Source organism: Strix uralensis, chromosome 14, assembly GCF_047716275.1.
Source record: "Strix uralensis isolate ZFMK-TIS-50842 chromosome 14, bStrUra1, whole genome shotgun sequence".
Taxonomy (NCBI): domain Eukaryota; kingdom Metazoa; phylum Chordata; class Aves; order Strigiformes; family Strigidae; genus Strix; species Strix uralensis.
Genome location: NC_133985.1, coordinates 2,568,728 through 2,592,940, shown reverse-complemented (window position 1 = coordinate 2,592,940; position 24,213 = coordinate 2,568,728). Strand labels below are relative to the sequence as shown.

The following is a 24,213-nucleotide window of genomic DNA, read 5'->3' as shown; positions in this document are numbered from 1 at the left end:
CTGATCTCAGGGAGGTCACAGCTCTGCAGTCAAACTGAGAGCTTCACTAGTGAATGATATTCTCTGCTTTCAGCCTCATGGACTCATGGAAAAAGGTCAAACTTTTTAATAGCGGAATCCCCAACTTTGACTTATAGACGCACTTAGTACCTGCGGGTCTGGGACTGTTGCCTTTGCCCACACATTGCCTCCCATGGCAACATATAGCTGTTGAGCAATCCAAATTTCATTAAATAAAGTTTCAGAAAAACTTTGCAGAAAGCCTGCAGTGCATAGGCAAGAAAGTCCTGATTTCCATCATGTCCTTCTCTGACAGGACTCCCCATTCCACCAACACAGCAAACTAGGTTGTACTTTATTACAACTAATTAACCAGTGAGCAGTTAAATGTAAACAACTCAGTGCATAAAAATCCAGTATGGTTCAGCTGCAATAATAACTAAGTGCATTGCTCTGCATGCCTTGCCGTAAGCAATAAAACAGCATTTCAGAGATGACTGGGAAAATCAGCACAGGCAATTAGATACAGTGTTACTTCAATGCACTTACAAAACCTTGTGATTACAATGCAAATAAATATACGGCTCCTTATTTAAGTAAAGCAATTGCCTTCCCTGCTGTGTAATAAGTACGCGAGACTTCTCTGTGGGGAGGCTATGTCAGGTTCATTCACACAAGTGAGGTCTTTCGCTGTCTCCCACCTTATCCTGGCTTTGCTTGAATTAGATGCAGACAGTGCTCCTGATCTGGTGTAATCTGTAGAAAGTCTCTTTGTCCTCCGTCCTCTCTGGGCCCGTGCAAGAAGAGATGTGATGTGCCTGACTTGTTGGTGCCCACTGACCCATCCAAGACCACAGCTCCTGCCCTGGTCTCTGCTGTCTGTCCTATGCAGCCTTTGCTGAGGCATTTCTGGGACACAGACTTCCTCACTTTTTTGCCTGCTGTATGAGTTTGGGCTCAAGGGGTGAATAAAGTGCTGGAAAATACAAGCTCTGTGGTGTGAACAGTTAACGGAAATAATTCTGTTCAGTGCGGTGAGAGAGCAGGAGCTGTCTGGTTTGGGATTATGGCAATGCGGGACCTGCTAAGTAATATCCAGGATGTGCAGGGCTTGATGGCTCTTGATGGGTTTGATACACAGGAGCACCCAGGAGAATACCTACAGGCAGAGCTGCAGTGCACAACACCCCTGGAAACACGTGCTGTGCACCAGAGCTCACGGGGATGGGCCAGGACATGCTCTCCTGTGTGGGTGCTCCTGCACAAAGACATGTTGGTGATGGGAGTGAAGTGATGCAGGCCAAGGGGCGGTGTGATGGCTCTCTTGGAGGACCTGGGTAGACCACAGAGGCCCAGGGTTTTTCTTTGGTGTAGGGAGGACACAGACCCTCTGTAGGGGAGGGGACATGGATGTTCACTGGGGATTTGGGCTGTTGCAAGATGTTTGACAAGAGGATAAGCTGCTAAGGCAGGTCTGTAATTCCCACCACTGGGTGTAATTAAGGCTATAAAGTCCTTCCTGTTGCAATGAGTGAAGTTTTTAAAGTTCCTCCTGCTTTGTGGAAGGAGGAGATCTTTTCTGTACTAAAGTCATGGCCAGGCACTGCAGTTCACCCTACAGGGATGGATGGATTTGTAGACAAGCAGTCCTGAGGATGAGGGCTCTTTGAGCTGAAGCTGCTGATGTCTGTCTCATTTCTGCTTATGTTTGGTTTGCTGCATGTCCATCTCTGATGAACTGGGTGACAGTTTTCTTAAGCCCTGAGCTCCTGGGATCAAGTGATTGTGTGAGTGCAGATTCAGGTAAGCTTTTACCGATGTGGTTGCAGAACTAGGTTTGTTAAACAGCATCTCCAATGGCTCAGACACCAGAAGAGATATTCAAAGGTTGTAAAAACTTGTTTGTCAGGGCCTGTCAGGTCTCATGAATGTAGCATAAGCCTTGCAAGGTTGTCTCCCTCCTCGCACAGCCCTTCAGGTGCATCTGCCCTGCTCCCTGCTGCGCCAGCATCCCCTGTTCCTGCCATGGCTCACCAGCCTGTTGGCCTGGCATCCAGCATCACAAGGATAGCATGGCATAGCCACTTTATGGGACCCTGCCGTGCTTCGGTTCCTCACACTCATGGCCACTGAGAAATAAGAAACCTGAGAGCACTGATTTGTCCTCTCCTCTTCAACGGCTCTCACCCCGGCATGTTAGAAGCGGGAAAATCTACCTTTGTTCAAATCCTTCCCCAAGTGCACGTTTCTTGCAGAGGGACAAGAGGTCTGGTAGCTGACTTATGCCCATTCCTCACTGCTACAATGGGGCTATGTGCACCCCTGTCATTGCAGTCTTCCCTCCTTACACTGGTTCTCTGTTAGTTGTGCACTGTATCCCCTCTCACACTATGACTATCTTTGGTTGTTGTGGCTTCTTGGGGTGAGGCAGAGTACCTCCTATCCTGCAGGCTTGGGTCTTTATGCACACTGGCTGTAGCAAACAAGGGCGATAACTTTGGGGACTTCCCCATGTGAAGGCACACCAGGTCCCGTTTTACTGCCTGAAATTAGTGCTTATGTAAATGCTGACTTCTTGCTGCCCATGCTGATGAGAGTGTGGAGGATGACTGGTCCATGTGAGCATCACTGCTCAGGCATGGTGTATCCTGTGCTGCCCATGAGAACTGGCTGCTCCACAAAATGATGATGATGGTTCCCAGATGGGTGTGTTATCACTGGTGCAAGGTGTGCATTCCCTAGCCCTTAGGGCCACTGTGTCCTGAAATGGCCAGCCATCTTCCACCCTGCCTGAGGCATTTTGAAGGGCTAGGGTTTCCAGGAATGGAGGACACTACAGCAGTGTATGTGGGCCAATAAATTCAGGGCCTTATTAACCTGCTCCCTGCTCAAGAGGCAGCTTTCCTTCCTTGCTACTTGGTTAGCTGTGCAGTGGAAATACAGGCAAATCCCTCCTGCCTTGAGAGGAAGAAATATGCACCCCAGACCTTGTAATGGTATGAGTAGACCTGGCTTCAGGGCTCCACTGCCCAAGCATGGCAGTGATCTTCAGAGGTCCATCTCCACTGTGAAACCAGGGAGCCACTTGCTCACCACCATCCCTTGTGGGATAGGGGAGATAATCAGAAGAGCAAAAGTGAGCAGACTTGTGGGTCAAGATATAAGCAGTTTATTAAGTGAAGGAAAAAGAAAAAAAAAAGTGATGCAAAAGCAATCACTCAACATCTCCCACCACCAGACCGATGCCCAGCCAGTCTCTGAGCAATGGCTACTTTGAAAGACCAGCCCCCTCCCCCCCTCTTCTTTTTTTTCGGTTTTTTTTTTCTGAGAATGACATTATATGGCATGGAATATCCCTTTGGTCAATTCAGGTCAGCTGTCCCAGCTGTGTCCCATCTCAACCTCTTGCCTACCCCCAGCCTACTTGCTGAGGAGTGTGAAATAGAGAAAGCCTTGACGCTGTGCAGGCATGTTCAGCAAGAGATAAAACATCGGTACATTATCAACACTGTTTTAGTCACAAATCCAAACCACAGCACCATATGTGCTGCTATGAAGAAAGTTAACTCCGGCACAGGCAGAGGAAAAGCAGCTTACTGTTCCCCTAGCTTTCACCTGTATCACAGCATGAAATGTCTGGTTCTGACAGAGCAAATGACAGCAGCGTCTGCTGGAAGTGGGGAGGCAGGTTTCACTTGAGAAACCCAGGGTATTTCAGGCAGGTCCTTGCAGCCTGGTGTATTCCAGGAGAGACCGAGCTCTCTCAGCTCTGCAGGGCTCCCAGCACATCAGGTGTTGCTGGATTTGACAGATTAATTCTCCCAGGGTGGGTTCATGTTGAGATGTACACTGGAATGAATGCCCCTGCATTCAAAGCCAGAGTCAGGATTGCTGAGAGTCATCCATGCTTACCTGGAAGCCAGGCTTGCAGCTTCATGCATTTCATGGCCTGTGCCTGAATCCCACAGGCTAGCTGTAAAGCAGCATAGAGCCTCCCCTGCCTGGGGGTGTGTCCATCACCTTTTACATCCCTCTCAGTGGAGAGAAAGCTATTTGTAGGGTGCTTTGCACTTCTAGGGTGCACCTAAGAAAAGAAGGCTTAAGTTACAGCATATGAATTGCTCCCTAAAAGCTTCTGCTTTTTCTCTGTTATTAAAGGAATCAAGGACATTTGCTGCTGACATCCAAAGTTAGATGAAATGGCCTCGATCTTAAGGATTTTCATGCCTTTGAAGTAGCCATAATTGGAGCACTTGAAGGGAGAGATAACCTGCAGATTAAATCCATTCTGGCAGTGGATCCAGTAGCAGGTGTCATGTGCAAATGTCTCCAGTTCAGAGGTCTGGCTTTTAACTGGGACATGCCCAGATTAAGGGCTGGCTGGGCCCCTGGGATTGCTCATCATAAAACTGCCTTTTTTGGCTCTAGAAGCTTGTAATAAATTTGGGAGCCAAGCAGGTTATACTACTGAAAGGTCCCAAGGGCCTATAATCACAGCATCCATTTCTGCCTCTCCCCTTGCCTCCTAGCTCCAAGTGGAACCATGCAAGCAATTACCTTGACAGTATTTTCTACATTTCCCCTTTTGGTCCAGGTTTGCTTCTGGAGATGCCAAGCTGAGCTGCAGTGAGGATGACAAGGAACATTTTCAATTCAAAGACATCAGGGATGGCTTCAGCTCGACCTTTGAGAAGATTGTTGAGTCTGACCTTATGAAGGGTACATACTACAGCAGCTTGGACTCTTTGGATGTCCTCTCTCTCACAGATGAGACAGACAGCTGTGTCAGTTTTGAGGCCCCACTCACCCCATTGATCCAGCAAAGGGCCAAGGAAAGCCCAGAGCTCTTGGAGCAGAAACTGGTAGTCCAGCAGAGAGAAGCCCTTCACCACATGGCTGCTGATAAGCAAGAACAGGCAGCAGCAAAGCCAGTGGAGGGGGATTTTGGGAGTCCTCTCAGGCACTCAATTACCAGCAGCAGGTCAGAGAACGTGCTGAGCCGGTTGTCCTTGAAGAGTATCCCAAATGGGTTCCACGTGGAAGGGTCGGAGGAAGATGTCACCAAGATCATTAACTCCATCAGGTAAGACAGGCTGGGAATTCCTTGGGCAAGGGCTCCTTGTCATATGAGGTCCCAGTCCAGGAGCAAGGCTCAGAGGACATGATAGAGATGGAGATGCTATTTTTTAACTTGTGCTTCGTTTCATGTGCCATCATGGCAGAGAAGCCAAACCAACAGGGAAAACATACCGAATCGTAGGTTAGGGCTGCAGCTGGGGACCAAGGTCTCATGGCATTAAACCAGCCAGTCCCTAGCAGGCCTGTGGATCTTCCCGGGTCTCAAACCTAGGGCCCCGAACTGCAGGTGAGCTGCAGGGTCCTGTAGGAGCCCTGCGAGCCCAAGAAAAGCCAAGGCTCACCATTTTGTGTTCATGTTTGCTCTGGAGGGTATTGCCACTCATCTAGCGGCTCACAAATCCTGTCCTTGCAGCAGGCGAAGCTGGGTCTCCTCCTGTTAGGCCACTGCCTTGTCTGCCTGACATCTGCAAAAGCCCTTGGCAGGTTGGAGGCAGTCAGGCACACTCCCAAATGTGCTCTGAAGTGCAGGGAAACCTCAAGGTTTCACTTAGGACTGGGTGCCCCTGTAGAGGTCTCACCAAACGTTCTTCTGCCAGCAGTGAGGAGATCAGCAGAGACCTGGACCAGCTCAGACCCAAACCATTGTCCCTGGAAGGCAGCAGCCCATCTGCAGGGTATTGCCTTGCAGGAGGAACCAGGTGATGACAAGCCAGGGTACGGGAGAGCTGGAGCCAGGCCGTGTGTCCAGCTAGCTATCAGGCCTTCAGTGTGTCACACTGCCCAAAAATGTGTGAATAGGTGCCATAACTGACCTTGGGCAAGAAAATAAAGGGATGCAGCCCCACCTACATGGTGTCAGGGGGCTGCTCAATGTGTTGTCTGTGGGAAGAGCTGTCCATGATGCCAGCCCGCAGCTGGGATAGGAGCTGCCCACCAGTGACAGCGGGTCTGGTGCCAGTCCCATTGACATAATTTGTACAAGTGCAGTTTCTCATCCTTGACAAATAATGTGAACTGAAAAGCATACCATCTATCCCTAAGATTTCCTGAATGTCCGCAGCTCTGAAAGAGCTTGGTATCCCTTTCAATACCAATACCAATACCAATGGAGAGAGAGGAAGCTTAAAAAGGTGTTGGGGCTGCTTGCTTTGAACGGATACATCCTCATTTCTTAGGGAGAAGTCACCTTCTCTTCAGTCTTCTACAAATTTGAAATTAACTTGTACTATTTCATTTGACCTGAAATGAAAGAGGGTTTGTCCAATGTCCAGTTCACAAATGTATTGTTTTTTCATATTTTTTGGTTAGGACAAGAAGAAATCAAAATGTGTCTTTTTCTGTGGGTTTCATCAAGTCACATTGCTACTCCTTGAATTGTTTCTTGTTTCTGTATAGTGATGCCAGCTTGAAAGACACACTGTCAGACTCGGACTCGGACATGGGCAGCACAGAGCAGCTTGACCAGGGCAGCACGGACACCTTGGCGAACGGCTGCAGGGCGGATAGCGAGGCTGCCAAGAGGCTGGCCAGGAGGCTCTACAATCTTGAAGGGTTCAAGCGTTGTGATGTGGCACGCCAGCTCGGGAAAAAGTAAGTGGGGCTTTGGGTTGCAGCCAACCCTGCGAGGGGGTTGACTGAGATGGCAGAATTGAACATGGCCAGCAAAACACAGCTGTGATGGGGGGAGCACTGGTCGTGCTGGGAGGACAGGGCAAAGGCAGGAGGGGACAAGCCTGCTGTTACAAGGGCTTGCTGGATGGAAGCGGGGGTGTTGGAGATCCTTCCAGTTGAAACTGGTCCAAGCCCAATGCCCTTGCGATCTGAATCCTACAAGTTGCCTGCATGTATTGGGTGTTAACTGCCACAAGCTGCTGCCCAGCAGAACCAAGAGCTTCCTGCATTTCTTAAAGGCCCAGGAAGACCTCCCCTAAAGCAATCCCCAGCCTGAAGGGTTTGGAATCCAGACCTGGATCTGCACTGGGCTCCCTGCCAGTCCCCAGATTCTGGGGGATTCTGCACCCCAAAATCTTCTTGCTGCAGTGCCTCCTGACCCAGTCTGTATAGATGGCATGAAGGGCTTGATGAAGAGCCAGGTACACACCGGAGGGTGAAGCACCTCAGCTGGTAGATTTGCCTGGGTAAGGCAGAAGGAGAATAAAAAGTGTTTATTCAAAAGTGGGAGAGTTACAGAGATTTCTAAAATACAGAGTAACAGTAATGAGTGTAGCAGTAACAGATTATTTTAGGATGCCAGTGGGTGTGAGGACACCAATCCCCATCATCCTTCTCCTGGATCAGATATAACCTGTGTTGCTGGGGTTTTTTTATGTCCTTGAAACGTCTCACTCCTGTCCAGATTAGCAGAACACAACTGTCCCTCATCCAATACCCAAGCTTTCAGTACCAAGGATCATCTGTGACTCCCAGCTTAGTCCTGGGACAGAAGGAGCCCACAAATGATCTCCTAGAGAGGATCTTCCTATCACCTGGCAGCATCCCTGTTCTTCTCTTTTGCTGTGCTTCTTGTAGCAGGTGCATTGCTCGTTGCTGCTGCCTCAGGTTTAACATCCTTCTCCTTTCTTGCAAATTTGCCATGACAGCTCACTGAGTGGGGGAAGTTTCAAGCAATGGAACGCTGGGGGTGCATCTGAGTGTGTCCTTTTGCTAGTTCCTGCAATCCTCACTCACACCTGCAGTCCTCACACCTTGGAAAGCTGTTTGGTGACCCACACTTGGGAATTGACACAGCCTTTAAATGAAGAGTTTTGTTTTGATCAGCTGGGTTTTTGACATTTCCCAGCACAAGACCTGAATAGAGCTGCAGGCTCTTGGACCAAGCAGGTGGATTTGCAGAGCAGAAAAGGAAGAAGAATGGGGATAGGTGTGGTTTAAGTTGGTCTTCCTGACTTAAGACAATGTAAGGCCAACCTACATTGGTGGAAGCAGGGTAGTTTAAGTGATGCTTTCAGGCCAGCTCCATGTAGGACGTGGGCTGGCTAGAAGGGTTGTACAAAAACTAAAATCTCATTTTAAAGCTTTCTAGCTCATTTTAAACCCTTTTTTTTTCTTTGTGAACATTGGAGATTTTCTAAAAAAAACCAACCAAAAACCAAACCAAAACCAAAACCACTCATCATTGTCAAACAAGTAGATAAGGCTTGATGAACAAGGAAATGCAGATTGGATATCTCCAAATAGTTTCTTTCCAGCTGACACAATTCTGTGAACTTAAGCTCAAATCCAGAAATTATCTTCGTCTGTCTGAAGAGCATGTGTTTTGGCAACTGAATTCTCCATAGATTCTTGTTCCTGGATTGGTCTGTGGCATTGTCTCAGCTCTGTCACTACCCACGGTCACAGGTCTCTTGCTGGATGGAGGTTGAACTGTCTCAACTGCTGGACTATGGAGATGGTACTGCCAGGTGCTTTCTTGCAGGGTTTCCCAAGAGAGCACTGTGCTCACAAAACCATGCAGGCAGCAACAGAGCAGGCAGCAGAGCACAGTTTCAGCATCTCAGTGCACTGAGAACTGCGGGTCTGTCACAGTCCCATGGGCACACAGGTACTTTCCTCCCAGGGAGATTAGGTGAATTTTACTTAGTCAAACTTCTTATGGATGATCTTTTCTTGACCCAGGTGACTGTGGCACAAAAGGGATCCTGGACAACACAGGCTTAGCTCTGTAGGACAGTGTGATTCAGGCTGTAAAACAACACATATCTGTCCATGTCCAGCCACTCAGGAATGAAATTGTGAGAAAAGGCCAGGGCTCTTGTGTTACCCCTGGGGTGGCTTGTTAACCAACAGGTGAGTAAGCACTCCTGGTGCCTGGACTTTCCCAAACCAGGCAGAGGGAGGAAGTGTCAAGTTGGGGTGTGAGGCGAGAGAAGGTCTGTAGAGGCTGTCTGTGTGGCAGGGCCACCAGCCAGAGGATGCCAGATATGTCCCCATGGGAAACACCTCACTGTTCTTGTGGGGATGTCTCTGTTATGTCTGAGGTGCATGGTGGAAGTGTCGCCCATTCCTGCAGGAGGGGCTGTGACTGGCACAGAGGCCAATTCTTGAATGAGGAAACCAGAGCAAACACCTAAGACCACCTTAGTCTGGGACATGGTCTTGCCCTAGCCAGTGTTGGAGTTCTGTGTCCCAGGCATCCCTGGAGCATGTTAACTGGCTCTGGAGCTCAGGGAGAAGGGTCCTATCAATGTCACCGAGCCCCTGGCTAGACATAGGAGTTTATTGCTTCCTGGGGTCTGGTTGCCTTTTGGTGTCCTGCAACACTGTCTGCTTCCCTCAGCAGAGCTGGCAGTCTCTGTCTGAAGCTTTTCCAAGCAGAGAGGGACTAAGTGAGGCACACAGGAGTGTGTGATGGGCACCCAGGCTGGGGACTGTTGGCACCACAGCAGCTGGCACAGACCACTTGTCCTGGGGCTCACAAATTCCCTATGGACTCCTGGCCTTCAGCAAGACCCAGTGATCTGAGGGACAGGCAGCAAGGCCTGTCTGCCTTTCTGGGTTTCCCTGATGGGAGAGTGGGGTGAAGGGGAGCTCCCACCCACCTTCATCCTGCCTGACTGTAGATCTAGTTAGGAATGTAAATTAGGGTGTAACTCCCAGTGTAGGCCATGTAGATGTCTCAAGAGCAATTCAGCCCACCCAAGATCTGTGCTGGGCTAAAGCCAAAAGTCTTTTGGCTTTAGGGAGCCTTGGGCAAGACCAGTCCTTCAAGTCCAACTTGAGATTAAGTGTGGGGAGTCAGACACTGCTCTCCCCTGTTGAGTGCTGCAGTGCTGCAGTACATGGCAGTTGTTGCTCTGTGCCCTGTGCCCAGAGTGCCCAAGCAAGTTCCCAGGAGACCTGATAAATAGGTGTCCAAACAGAAGGAATCAGACCTTTTCTTCTGAGAGACTACAACTGCACATGTGAGGTGGGACCTGACCTGTGGAAGGGAGAGTGCTAGCTAGTTCCCAGCAGTGGCACAGCCAATGCACGAGATCTTCTGCAGACTTAGAGCTGAGAGGATCCCAGAGGAGTCCTGGGGCTTGCTTCGTTCTGCTTGTTCTTTGGCACAGGGGTGAAGATGTGGCAACATCTCCTGTCACAAACACGGGGTCATCTTCTGCATCTCACATCACCTTGCTGTGAAGTTCCAGGACAAGTGGAGAAGTGTCCCTGGGCAGCTGGCAGGAATCTGCATGCCAATCATTGTGACACTGCTTCAGACTGACTAACCCAGGGGCCATGGGCCCATAAGGACATGTTCTTTCCCAGAGCTAGCAATCCCAAATGATAAGATTGTTTTATGAGTGTGAGGCTTTGTGGCTTCATAAAACTTTGAAACAATCTCCTGCACAAACTCCAGCACCAATACTTGAGTCCTGCCTCTCAAAACTCAACCTGGACCTCTCCCCTGGAGCTGTCACACTGGTCTGCCTGATCCTGCTGTGTGTCATGATTCCAAATAGCATCCATGCCAGAGGCTTTACAGCATCCACCTCACAGAAGATGAAACGATGCTGTAGGAAAAGCAATGAGTTCTGCCTGTAACATGTCCCGGCATCAAACTGCATGTGTATTGCTTAGCAACGTGCTTTTCGTTTTGTGGGGAGAAGGAAAATGAATAGTATATGACAAAGGCTGAGCATATTGAGATCATATCCCATTTTTTTTGCCAGCATTCATTGATTATTCTTGCATTTCCACTACCTGAGTTGTGTAGATAAAGGAATTACCAGCACCCAGTCTGGCTTTAAAGGCAACATGTCTCCAGGCATCCTTCAAAAACACGGCAGGGGAATGGTTTCTGGAGAAGCATTCAGGGATGAGCAGGGCTAGAAGCTTGGCTGAGCTCTCCTTCTCCAGCTCCCAGTGGCATCCTTCTGACATGAGAACAAGGTGCTGTGGTGAGAGGGTGGGATGGGAACCAATGTAGAGTGGAGAGCAGGAATATTGCAGTAGGAGGAGGAGACATGTCCAGCAATTGGAGAAGACTAGGTAAGAGAGAAGGTGCCTGATGAGCACAGGACATCCTTACGGCCTCCTCCTCCTCCTGGATGATTTGGGAGGATGCTGTGCCTGGCCAGCAGCACAGCAGAGGGGTGCAGTGGGGGCAGACATCGCTCATTCTCAGGTGTCTAGGGCCAGCAGCCACAGTGCTAGGCTGTGGGCACGTTAGGGCCCTTTGGAGGTCTTCCAGCAGCATTTCAAGCTAGGAGAAAGTCCCCCTGGGTCTGGGATCACGTCTGCAGTGTCTTGCTGGGAGTTGTGCTGGCCAGGAGGCAGCAGTCTGCTATGCCTCTTGTAGACAGTGTCTTCTTCCCTGATGAAAGGGCTGATTACTCCCTCTTTAATTACAGTAACGAATTTAGCAAGTTGGTAGCAGAGGAGTATCTCAGCTTCTTTGACTTCACTGGCCTGACCCTTGACAAAGCACTCAGGTGAGCTGGTCTCTGGCACTCCCGCGTAAGGCCTGGGCTGGACAGAGTGGAGCAGCGCGGTGGGTTTCTCCCCCAGGCTTCCCAACATCATGGAGGCTGTCCGTGTGATAGGAGCAGGAACTGGGGGGAGCTCCAGGTTGTCATTTAATCTTTGCTTTGGTGTCACGTTTGGCACAAGGTACTGCCACCAAAAGTGGGCTTCAACAGGAGGGCCCACAACCTGCTTCCCCATGGTGGAGAGCAGCTTTCCCAGAAATCCCATCCCGTACAAAATCAAAGCAAATGGGAGCAATTTCTTCCCTTGGGATGGACAACCCATCCTGGTGCCATGATGCAAGAGGTGGGTCAGATCTCAGCTGACAGCATGTTTCCCTACACAGCTCAGAGCTGGCTCCATAGACACCTTTGCATTGCACCTGCAGGGGCCCAGGGGTGCACAGGCTGGGGGGAGGACAAAGGCCTTCCTAGCTGCTCTGAGGTGCCCCTTTTCGCCTCCCTCCTCAGCATGGATGCTGCCCAGCAGATTGATCCATGACATCTTTAAGTATCACTTTCTCTTTGCAGGACATTCTTGAAAGCATTCCCACTGATGGGAGAGACGCAGGAGCGGGAGCGGGTGCTGATTCATTTCTCCCGGCGATATTGCCAGTGCAACCCAGAAGAGAGCACGTCTGAAGGTACTGCTTTCTTTCCCTGGCTCTGTTGTACACTCACAGTGCACATGTGTCACAGAGCCTGAGTAAAAAACCAGCCATCTACAGCTGGGCCTTCATAGCACCCACTGGGCAGGCAAGGCTGCAGCTTCTCCGTTTCTCTGGGATCTTGTCCTGCTGATTATCCTCGACCTGGGAGGGACTGGGGACATCAGGTGCTGTACAGACCACCCCCCAAGAGAGTCAGACCAGGATCTGAGGGTCTGAGTGTAGGCTCCTAGGGAGCCTTATCCTCTTAAGTGCATATGAGCTGTCCTTGAAGACAAGCCTGGATCAGTGGCCGTGCTCTGCTCAGCACCAGGGGAGGTGGTGAGTGGTTCTCAGAGGCTGCAAATTAGCACCATCGTGGCTTGCAAAGTGGTTGCTGGCAGTGGGCAAATGAGTGGCTGGTGCAAGCTCAGCCCAAGATCTTGTCTGTTGAATGGAAGAAGACATTTCCATGCAGAGTGGGGAATGCTGTTGGCTTGTCACACACAGGAGTTGTGTTCCTTGCATCTACACCTGCAGCAGATAAAAGCACTGCTGAGTAAAATTCTGGGCTCACTAGAGTTGCAGATTTTGTTAGCTACTTTCAGCCCCTCCCCGTTATGTTTTTTTAAAGTAAATAGAGTTTCTTCTGACATTTTTAAATGGGAAGGGTCATTCCTGGTACACCTGTGCACATGCACACATCCAGACATGAGCATGCCTATGTTTGCACTTAAATGAATACCACTACACATCTGCTTACAGACATCTGGAAATGCCCCCTTGAAAGGAAATCAGGCTGCTGACCTGCTGTCAGCTGGCACCATGGCAGTGCCAGTTATTCCTCCTCCACTGCCTTCTGCGTGCAGTATGACGGTTGTGCTTGAGAGCTCCTGCTTGTCTCCATCTTGCAGGCTTCCCAAAGAGCAGCAGTGCCTAGTGTCACATGAACCCTCTGCCAAGCTAACACACACAATTCTTAAAACAGATTGACCTCTTTGCTTTTATCAGTAGTATCCCAATAAAATACAGATTTAGATTTCATTTCCCTGTGTTTGTGTGATGTTATCCCTCACTGATCCAAAGATGACCTTCCCTGGGAAGTGTCCTCCACCTGTAGACATTAAGCCACAGGCTGAATTTTCAGCAGCAGTCCCCAGCTGAAATACCCCAAATGCCAAGTCCTGATTCCTCTTCAATACTCCCCCCTGGAAATGATCCCCAATTCTATTGCATCCACCTTCCACCCCTATAGACAACGGTCTTGGGACCCTTTTTCCCCTTCTGGTCCTCAGGTGTCTAACACCCACTGTGGGGGTGGATGCATGCACACACCAGCTTGAGCAGAAGCTGAGCTGGAGCACAGAGGGGTCAGACCTCTGACTCCATCCCACACTTTTCAGCATGAGGGTGTTTGGAGGGCCATGACTAGTCAAACAAAGCGCAAGCTTTGCCGTGTGGTGACTTGCAAAGCTGCAGATGGAGCTATGCTACGGCAGCTGTTCAGAACAGAAGTTAGATCCCAGTTCTGACCACTCTGCGAGAAGGAGCCTGCTAATGCAAACACAAATGAAGCCAGAAGGTTAAACTCTTCCATAACTGCATGGTCCTCAGTGGAGATGTCACTGCTACTGGTAGGACCTGTTTTGAAAATGTTACACTCCCAAACAGTACAAAACTGTTAAGAATGAGGAAAACTGGATCTGAAACACATTACTGCTGCTGTTATGACCTATTCATTACATTTAGGGCCTCAGCATTGCCTGTGATGGTGGCAGCACATTTCACAAGGCTGGGCAGGACCGCTTTCTGCAGACCAAATGTAAACTGAATGAGTCCCAAGCAGGACAGAGCTGTGCTCAGTACTGGAATTGAATGGGGCTTGAAAAATGCAACTGTAATCCAAGTACTACTTGAAGCAGATTCAATGGAGGGAAGCAAAGTGGCTCCTTCAGGTCACATCTTTTGTAGATACTGCAAAAGCCTGCGCTAGATGCATGGTAATTTGAGAAAGCTGCAAGCTCTTTCTTCAGGAAGCAGTTCCTCCTTGTTGCATTCAGCCTAAGCTTGCAAAGGATGTTCCACCACGGTGAAATTTGAGCCACTGTGTATTATCTAGATTTCTAAACAAACACCTCTGGCTGTGATGGTCTATTGGCATAGAGGCATGATAGAGTCAAGGCAGTTCTGTCTGGAGATGATCAGGTGGCTGAGAAGGTCTTACAGCCCTCTAAGATGTTTCAGGGCATTGCTACATGCTGATTCAATAACTCCTCCGCTGATGCAACACCGAGGGTCACTTCAGCCTTGCATGATGGGCTGCTGCAAATAAGGGTGGCAGAAGCTCAGACTTGCTGACCACTGAGTTGCTTGGCTGGTTTTTCTCTCAGGGAGTGGTACCTTGGACACATTATTAGTGCTTTACTGTACTAATGAATTCCAGATATGGAAGAACTAGATGGTTGTGTTGTGACTCTATGTGAGCTGAGAGAAAAAGTGAATGCAACTGAGCCAAGCAACAATGAGAGAGTAGTAGGTTTTGGGACACCAGCTCCACCTTGGGGCCATGTGGGACATGATTTACCTGACCAAAGTGATACAGTAAAGCCTCCCACAGAGACTCAAAAATACACACTGGGAAGGCACATTGTCCTAAGCCCAAAGCTGATTCTTGTGAAAGTGAAGGAAGCATCTTAGGAAGTGATTCTCTCTTGGAAGAGGATGTCCATCACACCGTGTCCTCAGGACTGTCAACTCTCATAAAGAAATGCATGATGTTCCCATGAGAAACACTTTCTTCAGACCATGGTTCTTCCAGGAAAGGGAGAAGGTCATGTGCATCCTGGGCGCATGTGTTTGGTTGCCTTTAGCTGGTAGTGTTTAGAGCTTGGCTTTGAGCATGGGGTGCTCAGGGCTTGTCACTATTCCACACAAATGATGCCTTTGTTTAGTGGCTAACCAGGACAGGGACAGGCCACAGCTGTCTCTGTGTGACTGCACAAGAAGAGATCAGTGCCACTTCCCCAGCCAGGCCTGGGGGTAAGTCACAGCCTGACCCTAGGGCACCAATTCACAAAGCAGATGCATGAGGGAAGTAAGCCAGGAGCATCATGTCATGTCTGGCTTGGTCTGTGGAGCAGCCCATCTGTGTGAGCACACCAAGTCATGCCAAGAGCAGGGCCAAAGACCAAGGCTGTAGTATTTCTGCCCCTGTCTCCTCCCTGGTGCTCTCTAGCCCTTTTGTGAAGTCCTTGCAAGGACCAGTTGCTGTACCAGAGTGCATTTGCATCTCGCTGTCGTGAGGTGATGTGTGGAGACTAGTCTCCTGACCTTGAACAGCTTCAGGACACGGCATTGTTTTGAAATAACAGCAAGCCACCAGGCTACCTGGTACCGAAGACGGTGCTGTGCTGTCTCAGGTATAAGGAAAACTTCATGTGAGTTTTATTAAGTCAGAGAGCCAAAAATTCTGTACTCATTTGTAGTAATAGTGATTGTTGAAGAGCTCAAGAGCTTACAGACTGGCTGGGAGTGATGGCTAAAGACCTCAGGACAAACTCCTGAGGTGACTGAGATCAACCGGGAGCAAACTAGCTCTGTTTGCCAGGGTCTCTGCCCCATTCTACAATGGCATCAGCATAAAGTGGATATGGAGGAAGACTCAGGGGAAATTCTGGTCTTTAGAAAGCCATTGACAAAACTACTTTAAAGCCAATTCCCTGGTGATCGTTTCAGGAAAAGGTAAAGTTTGAGGAAAGAGAGGGTATCTTTTTTTTAAAGTATCTTATGCAGTTGAAGGAAACAGGTATTCTTTAAGGTCCTCAGACTTAGCAACTAGCCTTGGTTTTGCAATGGGTGGGCTGCCAAGACAGCAAACACTGAAACTGCGTGAGAAGGGGAGTAATTGTATCTGTCTGACTGTTGTGTGTTTCAGATGGGATTCATACACTCACCTGTGCCCTGATGCTGCTAAACACAGACCTTCACGGCCATGTAAGTAGTACTTGGAGATGCATCCTTTCTTTTTTCCTTCCCGTTATAAAGATCTGTCACCTTATACAGGATGTGTTGCTAGAGAATTGAGATAGGTTGGCAGAGAGTGCTCTGACCAGCTCCAGGGGGAATTTTGGGTGCCAGGCCCAGACCTGGGGACAGTCTTCTTAGTGTCACACTCAACCCAAAGGCATATTCCCTGTTGGCATCAGTCATCTTATACAGGCACAGGCAATGCAGCTTTCTTCCCAATATGTGTCAGCCCTGTCCCAGGAGCTCTCACGGAGAGGTCATCATCACCGGTCTCTGTGTGACTGGCAAAGCAGCAGCACCAGTTGTGCTGTGATTTCTTGTGGTGCAGACACCTGAGGCTCCCCTCATCCCCAAAACTGCTGCAAGGGAGTCAGTGGTTTCATACAGGTGCAGATTTGATCTTTCCTTCCCCAAATATGAAGTAAGTCCCAGCTGTTCCTTTTCCCCATGATGTAACAGACACCCAGCGGAGAGTTGCATATCAGAGAGGCCTCTGGACAAAGAGCAGGGTGAGCAGAGCCCAGTGCCCAAAGGTGTGACTGGAAAACAGCAGAGGCTGTAAGAAGATCTCTCACCACCTTTTAGAGACTCTTTCAGGCAGCATAGGTTGGATTTGTTCTTAAAAGGTCAGCCAGACTGTAGAGAGCAGAACAGAGTGGAAGGAAAAAGAACTTCAGAGGGGAGATGGGACTGGGCAAAGGGGCCAGCACTGGGACATTGTGTACCCTTGAAGACCCCTGCCGTAGCATACATCTGGGAGTACGCATGGACTCTGTGCCCTGTTCAGCGCTGTGGAAGGCTGTAGGCACTGTTGACCCAGATCTCCCCTCTGCTCACCAGCCTTATGTGCAGGTGTAGAGCATGGCTGTGAGCCTCAGGGGGCTGTGCTCCCTTTCCAGGGTAGAGGGTCTCCTCAAGTCTCAGGTCACTGAAGTACCTTCTTTCGTAGTTCCTCTGAGAGCTCAGACCAGGAATCACAGACACCCCAGAACTTGTGTGAAGATGGAGGGGGTATGAGGACATGCCTTGTAGTAGCAGCCTGTGCATGTGAAACCCACACATCCTTTTTCTGCCCCACAAGCCCATGATTTCCAAGCTGTATTGTCCAAGTCCTCTTCTCCTTCCAGCTGGTAACAGTTTGTTGTGCATCTGCAGAAGCTTGCCCTGATTTTCTCTTCATTAGCCTGTTAATGAGGGTACAGTAGGCCATAGCCTAGCTCTTTTTTTTGCATACTGGTTTATAATAACCTTCGAGAGGAGCCTTTTTTTGTGAGGGTGGGAAGACAATGCTACGTGAGTGCTCTTCACCTATGATGGCAAAGATGCAAAGGCCACCAGCTTCACCAGTGCCATCCTGACAGTGCACCTGGGAGATCCTTCCCATCATTACAGCACAGATGTCTTCATGCCAGTGGAAAGGTTTGAACACAGCAGTCAGTGAAGGGAATTACTGGTCTCTGCAAGATCATTTTCTCCAGATGTGCACTGTGGCCTGCACCAAGCTGGCTACAGCTGCCATGGCCTCATCCTTTGGGGAACAGGCAGCCACTGCATCCATTCCCACCCACGTGGCTGCCGGTAATTTGTTCAGGCAAAGTGTCTCTGCACATGCTGGGATAGCGGTGGGTCCAGCTTCTGGGAAGGTCTCACAAAGCATTCATCCTTTGGCCAAAATTATCAGAGCCAAAGACATTTTCATCAAAGCATTTCCTGCAACAGCAAAAGCAGCATTGTGGCAGAAGGCAAACTATGCAACTTCACTCCAAAATAATCTTATTTTCTCTAGCTTTTTAAATTAAAATATAAATCCCAAACATGTCTCTGGGAAGATAGAAATTATTGAAAAGGCCAAAAAAACCCTAAACCTCCAAAACCTTACCATTTGTGTTTTTCATTGGCAAGCTGACTAAGAAGAAATGATCTCATGCTATCTAGGCAAAGGAAAAATAGTTTTCTTTTGACCAGGTGTAGAAATGCCTGAGCTTTTTTTTGAAAAATCTTCTCTTTATTTTTCTGCATGTGTAACATTAATTTCTTCTTCTCCTTCTCCTCCTTTTTTTTTTTTTCTTCCTTCTGCTCCTGGAACCTCTCTTTCTGCTCTTTAACCCTTTACCAGGTGGTAAGTGCAGTCATTATAGTGTTTTGCTTTAAAGTGCTGGCATTTGACTTGTTTTTTCTGTGTTAAAAAAATAAGGATTTTTGTTTGTCTGGATTCCTAAATGGTTGTGCAGTGTCCTTCACTACTTAGCAACCCATTAGCAGCTGACATGCATCACATAAAATTCTCCTTGTGTAAAGAAACCTCCATAAACTGCAGTGTACCTGAGACTGTGACTTGGTCTCTCACAACTTTTTGTTAAAGATGCTGTCATGATATTGCATATCACTTTTTATTTTATTTCCTTTTTTAAAATTGTGTGTGTGTGTTTCAGTGGTTTACTGTGCATTGCCATGGAGTGGGAAATTCCTTTGGTTAGGAAAGGGTGATTGATATCTCTCTGTAAAGGGGCAGTTCCCGACAGCAGTGTCTCTAGAATGGGCCAGTTCACCATTCCAGCACTGACCATCACATATACTGAGTCCAGATTTAAAAAGTAATGAGACTGGCTTTAAAACACAAGATTTGCACCTGGCCACACTGGAGTTTTGCCTTAGTACTGTTGATTTTCTACCAGGTCACTCAGAACCTGTTTCCAAACTGTCCAGAAAACTTACTGTCTTTAAAATGAGACACTCCATTTTCATAGAATCACCTGGAGTTGGTATTTAAAAGCCATCAGTCACCAACAAACACGACAAGCCTTGTAGTATAATCCAGGTTGTTGGAACTCTCTACCTTGCTCTGCTGGTGCTGTTTGAGCTTCAGGAGATCTTATGACAAAATAAGTACTCCTCTGCTCTGTCACTGACCCTTGGAGACAAAGCTTTGGGATGTCTCCTTTTCAACCATCAATGTTATCCCTACTTGTGCAGAACTGCTGGCCGTGGAAGGACAGTGACAAAGCAACACCTAGGCATGACCAGCATTCATGGTTGCATTTTGTACTTTAGCAAAGCCCAGCTTCTAGAGTCACACTGTAGTGTGACAGGCTTTAGTGTTTGTTCAGAAAGCAGGCCAGCAGCTCTCATGGCCACTGAACAAATGGGATCCCTGGCAGCTCCTAACTCCACATGTCCATTGCTATTAACCTTACAAACCCTGTGACATTCTCCTTACGCCAAGCTTATGGTTTGTTGTTAGCAATACTGCTGTGTTAGTAGCGCTGGGAGAGCTGCAGAGCTCTGAGATATGAGCAGCTGCTGGCATCACTTGCAGAGTGACCCCAGTCTGCTCACAGCAGCTTTGCATGACCCAGGGGTCATTGGTACCCAAAGTTTGCAGGTTTGTTCCCTGCAGCGGGGTGATTTTGTTGCTGCAGCCTAGAACACATCCACTACCAGATCCCTTGGTCCAATCAGACCAATGACTCTCACTCCATGCTGAAGTATAAATGTAGTTGTTTGGGGTTTTTTCCCCTGAAGATGCGTATTTGGGAGAGGTCAAATACTCAGCTCCAAATACTCAGCTCCATACTCACCTGCTCAGCCTCCTAATACTGGGACTTGGCAACAGCCAAGGAATGCCAGGCTACAGCCCAGAGTCTTCTGGAGGTGGGTAGAGCCATCCTGGACACTTCAGGAGATGTTACGTGATCATCTTGGGTGAGTCAGCTCAGCAGCAGATGGCTGAGGCCCAGAGGAAGCAAGAACCCAACTGTAAACAGGGGAGTTACTGGGTTGAAACAACAGGATGACAGGATCAACCCTGTCTACCCACCATCAGATCAATCTCATCCTTCCTAATTTATTCTTACGCACTCTAACCACCGTTGTGCACCTTGTCTCTGCATGTCTGCTGTCTGCACCCATCCACCTCTGTCCCTCCATTCCCATACTGTCCGTACCCCTTCATCTAACTACCCATCCCTTCTCATCTGTTATCTCTTATATCACTGTTCGCTCACTCGCTCTCCATCCAAGCACTCCATGATGCTAGCTGATTGTCTGACAGTGATTTCTCATGCTTTGCTGCATGGCCTGGAGCAAGCAAAGATGGGATGAAGCTCTTTTCTGCCAGGGGGACATATCAGGAATACTAGCTACGTGTGGCTGTGAAGCCGCCTTGCTGGCTTGTTCTATTGCTGGTAAGTGGCTAATGCACCACAAAAAAAGCAAAATGCCCCCATGTGTGTGACTGGCCAGAAATGAAGACGCATCTCCCTACCCAGAGGTCCCAGTTCAGCAAGGGACATAGAACATCTGAACGCTGAGCTTTGAGGTGTGCAGATACATTCCCCTGAAGATTATGTCCACATGTGATGATCTTGCTGAATCAGCAAGATGGCCTACTGCGTAAGAAGGCACCCCACTCTGCCTTCATAGTGGCCATTTCCAGAGTTGTTCCTGGGATTCCCTGTGCTTGATAAATACTGTTGCAGTGTGCAAAAGTCCCTGGTGCTGGTGCTGTTGATAATGAGGCACTTGTGATCACAGAACTGTTTCTTTGCAAGTGTTGATCAAGTAAAGCTGCAAAGTCTGTGTCTTGAAGTGGTTTTTGTTTTCTCTATTCAGCTCATGTTGATTTGGAGGCACTTGCAGGGCTTTGTATTTGAGTGGCTGGCTCCATCCTATTTCTCAAAGCAGCAAACTGAAGTGTTAAGCTATTGTTGAGTTGAAGTTGTATCGCATCTGAGCCACCCCAGCATCCTGTGCTCGGTCCTACTGACAGCCAGCCTGAATCCTGCTCCTGACTCTGCAGTGCTTCTACAACCTTGTCCAACAAGCTGATTCACAGTATTCGCATCCTTGCTGGAGCTTTCTCATCACCTCTTCTGGTTGTCAGAGAAAGCGTATGTTTTCATCCTTCTCGATTTCTCTGCAATTAGCTGCTTTTCCACAGTGTGGCTGCTGTCTCTGTTTGAGCTCAGAGATCTTGCGCAAGAGAAAGAGACAGATCACAGAATAAAAAAGAAGCCATCCCCTGGGATTAATATATGTTCTGGATGCAATATGTGAGAAACCCAGAGAAGGGCCTTCAAGGCTGGTAGCCTGTGCCACTTCATCTCACTGTATGCACTCACTCCCTAGAACGTGTTGGTCTCTGCATTCATTGCTGGGTCACTGCATCAAGATCTCTGCAGGCAGAAAGACCTGTGCTGTGCACTCTGCTTTCCTGACTCAAGGCAGGGCTAGAAAGTCACCTCTCTGCAGAGTAATTTGGTGCCTCAAGGTCTCAGGTAACATAGCTACCTCACCTCCAAACTCCCTCCCTTGTGGAGGTTTGTTACTGCATTTTTTTATACGCTCTCTCACCCTCCTTGCTTTCTCCATCCACATGCCATTGTACTGCTGGATTTTTTTTTTTTTTAATGTAATTTATCATCCAGCAAGTACACAAATCTATCTTCCCTCTGCCAAAAAAACCTAGCATGTCTGCAGGTTTCCCTGCAGCTCTTCTGCAGCAGGTGTACTCACTGGGCATGAGCTGGCAGTAGCCTCTAGCCATGGAGTGCAGTTATGGGCATCAGCCCTGGGGCTCCCCGTGAGAAGGCAAACATGGTGGAGCCTGGTGTTGTGCCGTGCTGTGTCCCCAGGCACTGCAGATTTGTAACAGTGCTTTATTCCTCTTTTTCTTGATCTCTCAAGGGTGCCAGCTCATCTGGAGCTGGCACTGACAGGAGGCATAATTAAGAGTATCAGACAGAGCTGCTCAAAGACAGCACCGGCTCCCTGTGTAGCCGAAGAGTATGTCTGCACACACGGATGACAGGTGTGGGGAGGGCCACTGTGGGCTAATCCCAAGGCCTCACTCTTTGCTGATGCTTTCACGTGGGGAGAAGCCTCCAGGTTATCTATTGTGCATGTTTGTGGGCTGGGGTTTCTGCTGTCAGTCTCTTTCAAGAGGTTATTTTCTTGCACAGAGAACACCTCTTGCCTTGCAGGGCACCTCCTATATCATCTGCTGCAGCTTCATCCCCTCCCAGTGACCAAGTGAGGCCCTTCTTCTGCCTCACTGAGTCCCTAAGCAGGGTCCTGGCTCTGCTGTTCTTGGCCATCCTCCCAGGTCCTCCCTGTCAATACCTTGATGCAAAGCCCAGCCAGTGTCAGGATGCTGTTGGGATCCTTAGGGCCGCTGTTGGCAGATCATGCTCTCCTCTCACTGACTCCATTGTCCACTCCATGCGATGTCACCATGGGGTCTGTCCTTGGGAACTTCACTCCAGGGTGTGACGGCTGCAATATGACATGGCACTGGGGACACCCGTCTTTCCTTTGTGGTATCAGACTTCCTTTTGTGAACGCTACAATTCCCACTAACTCCTCCACACCTTTGCCCCAGTCCTTTGGAGATGTAGGATTGCAGGGGGAGGCTTGGAAAAAGGCTGCCTGTCTCCAGCCCCCCAACCCTTGCAGGCTGAGAAAGTGACTCAGCTGGCTATGGTGAGGGGTAAAAGGTTTGGGAAGACAGATGCCACAGGCTGATATCAGGGATGCCAGATGACCTGGAAGCATCAACACCAAATATTCTTGGCAGTTGGTGATGACTGTGCTCCAGGGTGCGAGGTTCTCCCGGTGTGTGTGTATTGCCGTCACGTGCCACAGCACTCAAGTTCACGCAGTACTAGTAGCTGGATCATCTCTTTTCATAATGGCAATCAAAAATAACAGTTTCTGTGAAGGATGAGTCATTGCCCAATGCTGGCTGTCTTCAGATGCTGACACTGCATGCTCACACAATTTCACACACAGCAGGCTTGGTTGGAGACCCATCCAGGCGTTGAAATTTCAAGGCAGCCTGAGTGCTTGTCTTGAGTTTTGAGACACAGACCCAGTACCAGGATCAACCTGGAGACCAGAGGGGAGATCACTTAGAAAGTTTGGAGAAAGGGCTGGAGAAGTTATTTTCAGGTGTTTTATCTCCACCATTAAAAAAGACGTCATTTGAAACATTTGGGTGCTGGCATGAACAAATAAAGAAAAGAGACCAATAGAAAATCTTGGGGCAAACGCAGGCTTCACCACTACATATGAAATTGTTCTTTAAAAGACACTCTGATTAAAGTCAAAACTCTCCGGAAGTTTAATGAGCTGCTTCTTTGCCTTACAGAATATTGGCAAAAAGATGTCCTGTCAACAGTTCATAGCAAACCTGGATGGGCTGAACGATGGAAAGGACTTTGCAAAGGATTTGCTGAAGGTAACGGGATATAGACAGTGGGATACTGTCACTCTTACTGTAGTGCCACCCAGTCCTGCTGGGACACTCTAAGTCCTTGGCTCAGCATTTTCCAATGCACAATTGTTTCATTAGCAGAATTGTAACCCACATGGATAGATTCTGCTAACTCGCAGTGAGCCACCAGAGGTCTGTTCCCTGCTGGTGTTTTATGCAGATTTGTGGCATATCTGCCCTCAGAGCATAGCAGGGGTTCCTCTCCCCCACAGTAGCTCTGTGATGCACCAGACAATGCACAGAACAAGGTACCCTCCCCCACCCCCAAATGACTATCTGGCACTGATTCTTTTCTCTGCCTTTGCTTCCATGTAATTAGACGTAGTGCTCCAGCACAACTAGTTCAGTACCATGGGATACGAGTTAAACACCTCAGAGTGAGTATTTCCTCCTTCCATGTGGTTTAACACCACCACTGTTTCCTGCACCTGCTGCAGGTCCAGCAACCTGACCTGGATTTTGCTATATGGAGGGAGGTTGAAATGCCCAGTGCCACATCAGGGGTGTCACACTGTGCTTTAGACAGCACCCCTGCCTCAGCAGACATCACCCTGCCTCACCCCTCAGTATGGTCGGGGCCACCTCCACATTCTGCTTTCCTAGTCCATTCCGGCTTTCCCATTGCCCCAGGGAAGCCACTGGAATTTTGCACAGGAGGAACTGAAAAAGCTGATCCCCAGGGTCATTCTTTCCCCTCTGCTTCTCAGGGCAGAGTTCA

General features: G+C 48.8%; 1 protein-coding gene across 8 annotated transcripts in view; it reads left to right on the top strand.

The window, feature by feature from the left end:
• The window catches only part of PSD2 (pleckstrin and Sec7 domain containing 2), an 87,461-nt gene that overhangs the window by 45,330 nt on the left and 17,918 nt on the right, over positions 1-24,213 (top strand). For 6 of the 8 annotated variants that reach the window (XM_074883848.1, XM_074883847.1, XM_074883846.1 and 3 more), the window contains 6 exons: positions 4,595-5,083; positions 6,475-6,669; positions 11,436-11,516; positions 12,081-12,193; positions 16,131-16,191; positions 23,369-23,459. In XM_074883848.1, coding sequence (XP_074739949.1) covers positions 4,595-5,083; positions 6,475-6,669; positions 11,436-11,516; positions 12,081-12,193; positions 16,131-16,191; positions 23,369-23,459 — 1,030 coding nt within the window. The remainder of the gene's footprint in view (positions 1-4,594; positions 5,084-6,474; positions 6,670-11,435; positions 11,517-12,080; positions 12,194-16,130; positions 16,192-23,368; positions 23,460-24,213) is intronic. The other 2 variants (XM_074883850.1, XM_074883851.1) reach the window with 2 other exon arrangements.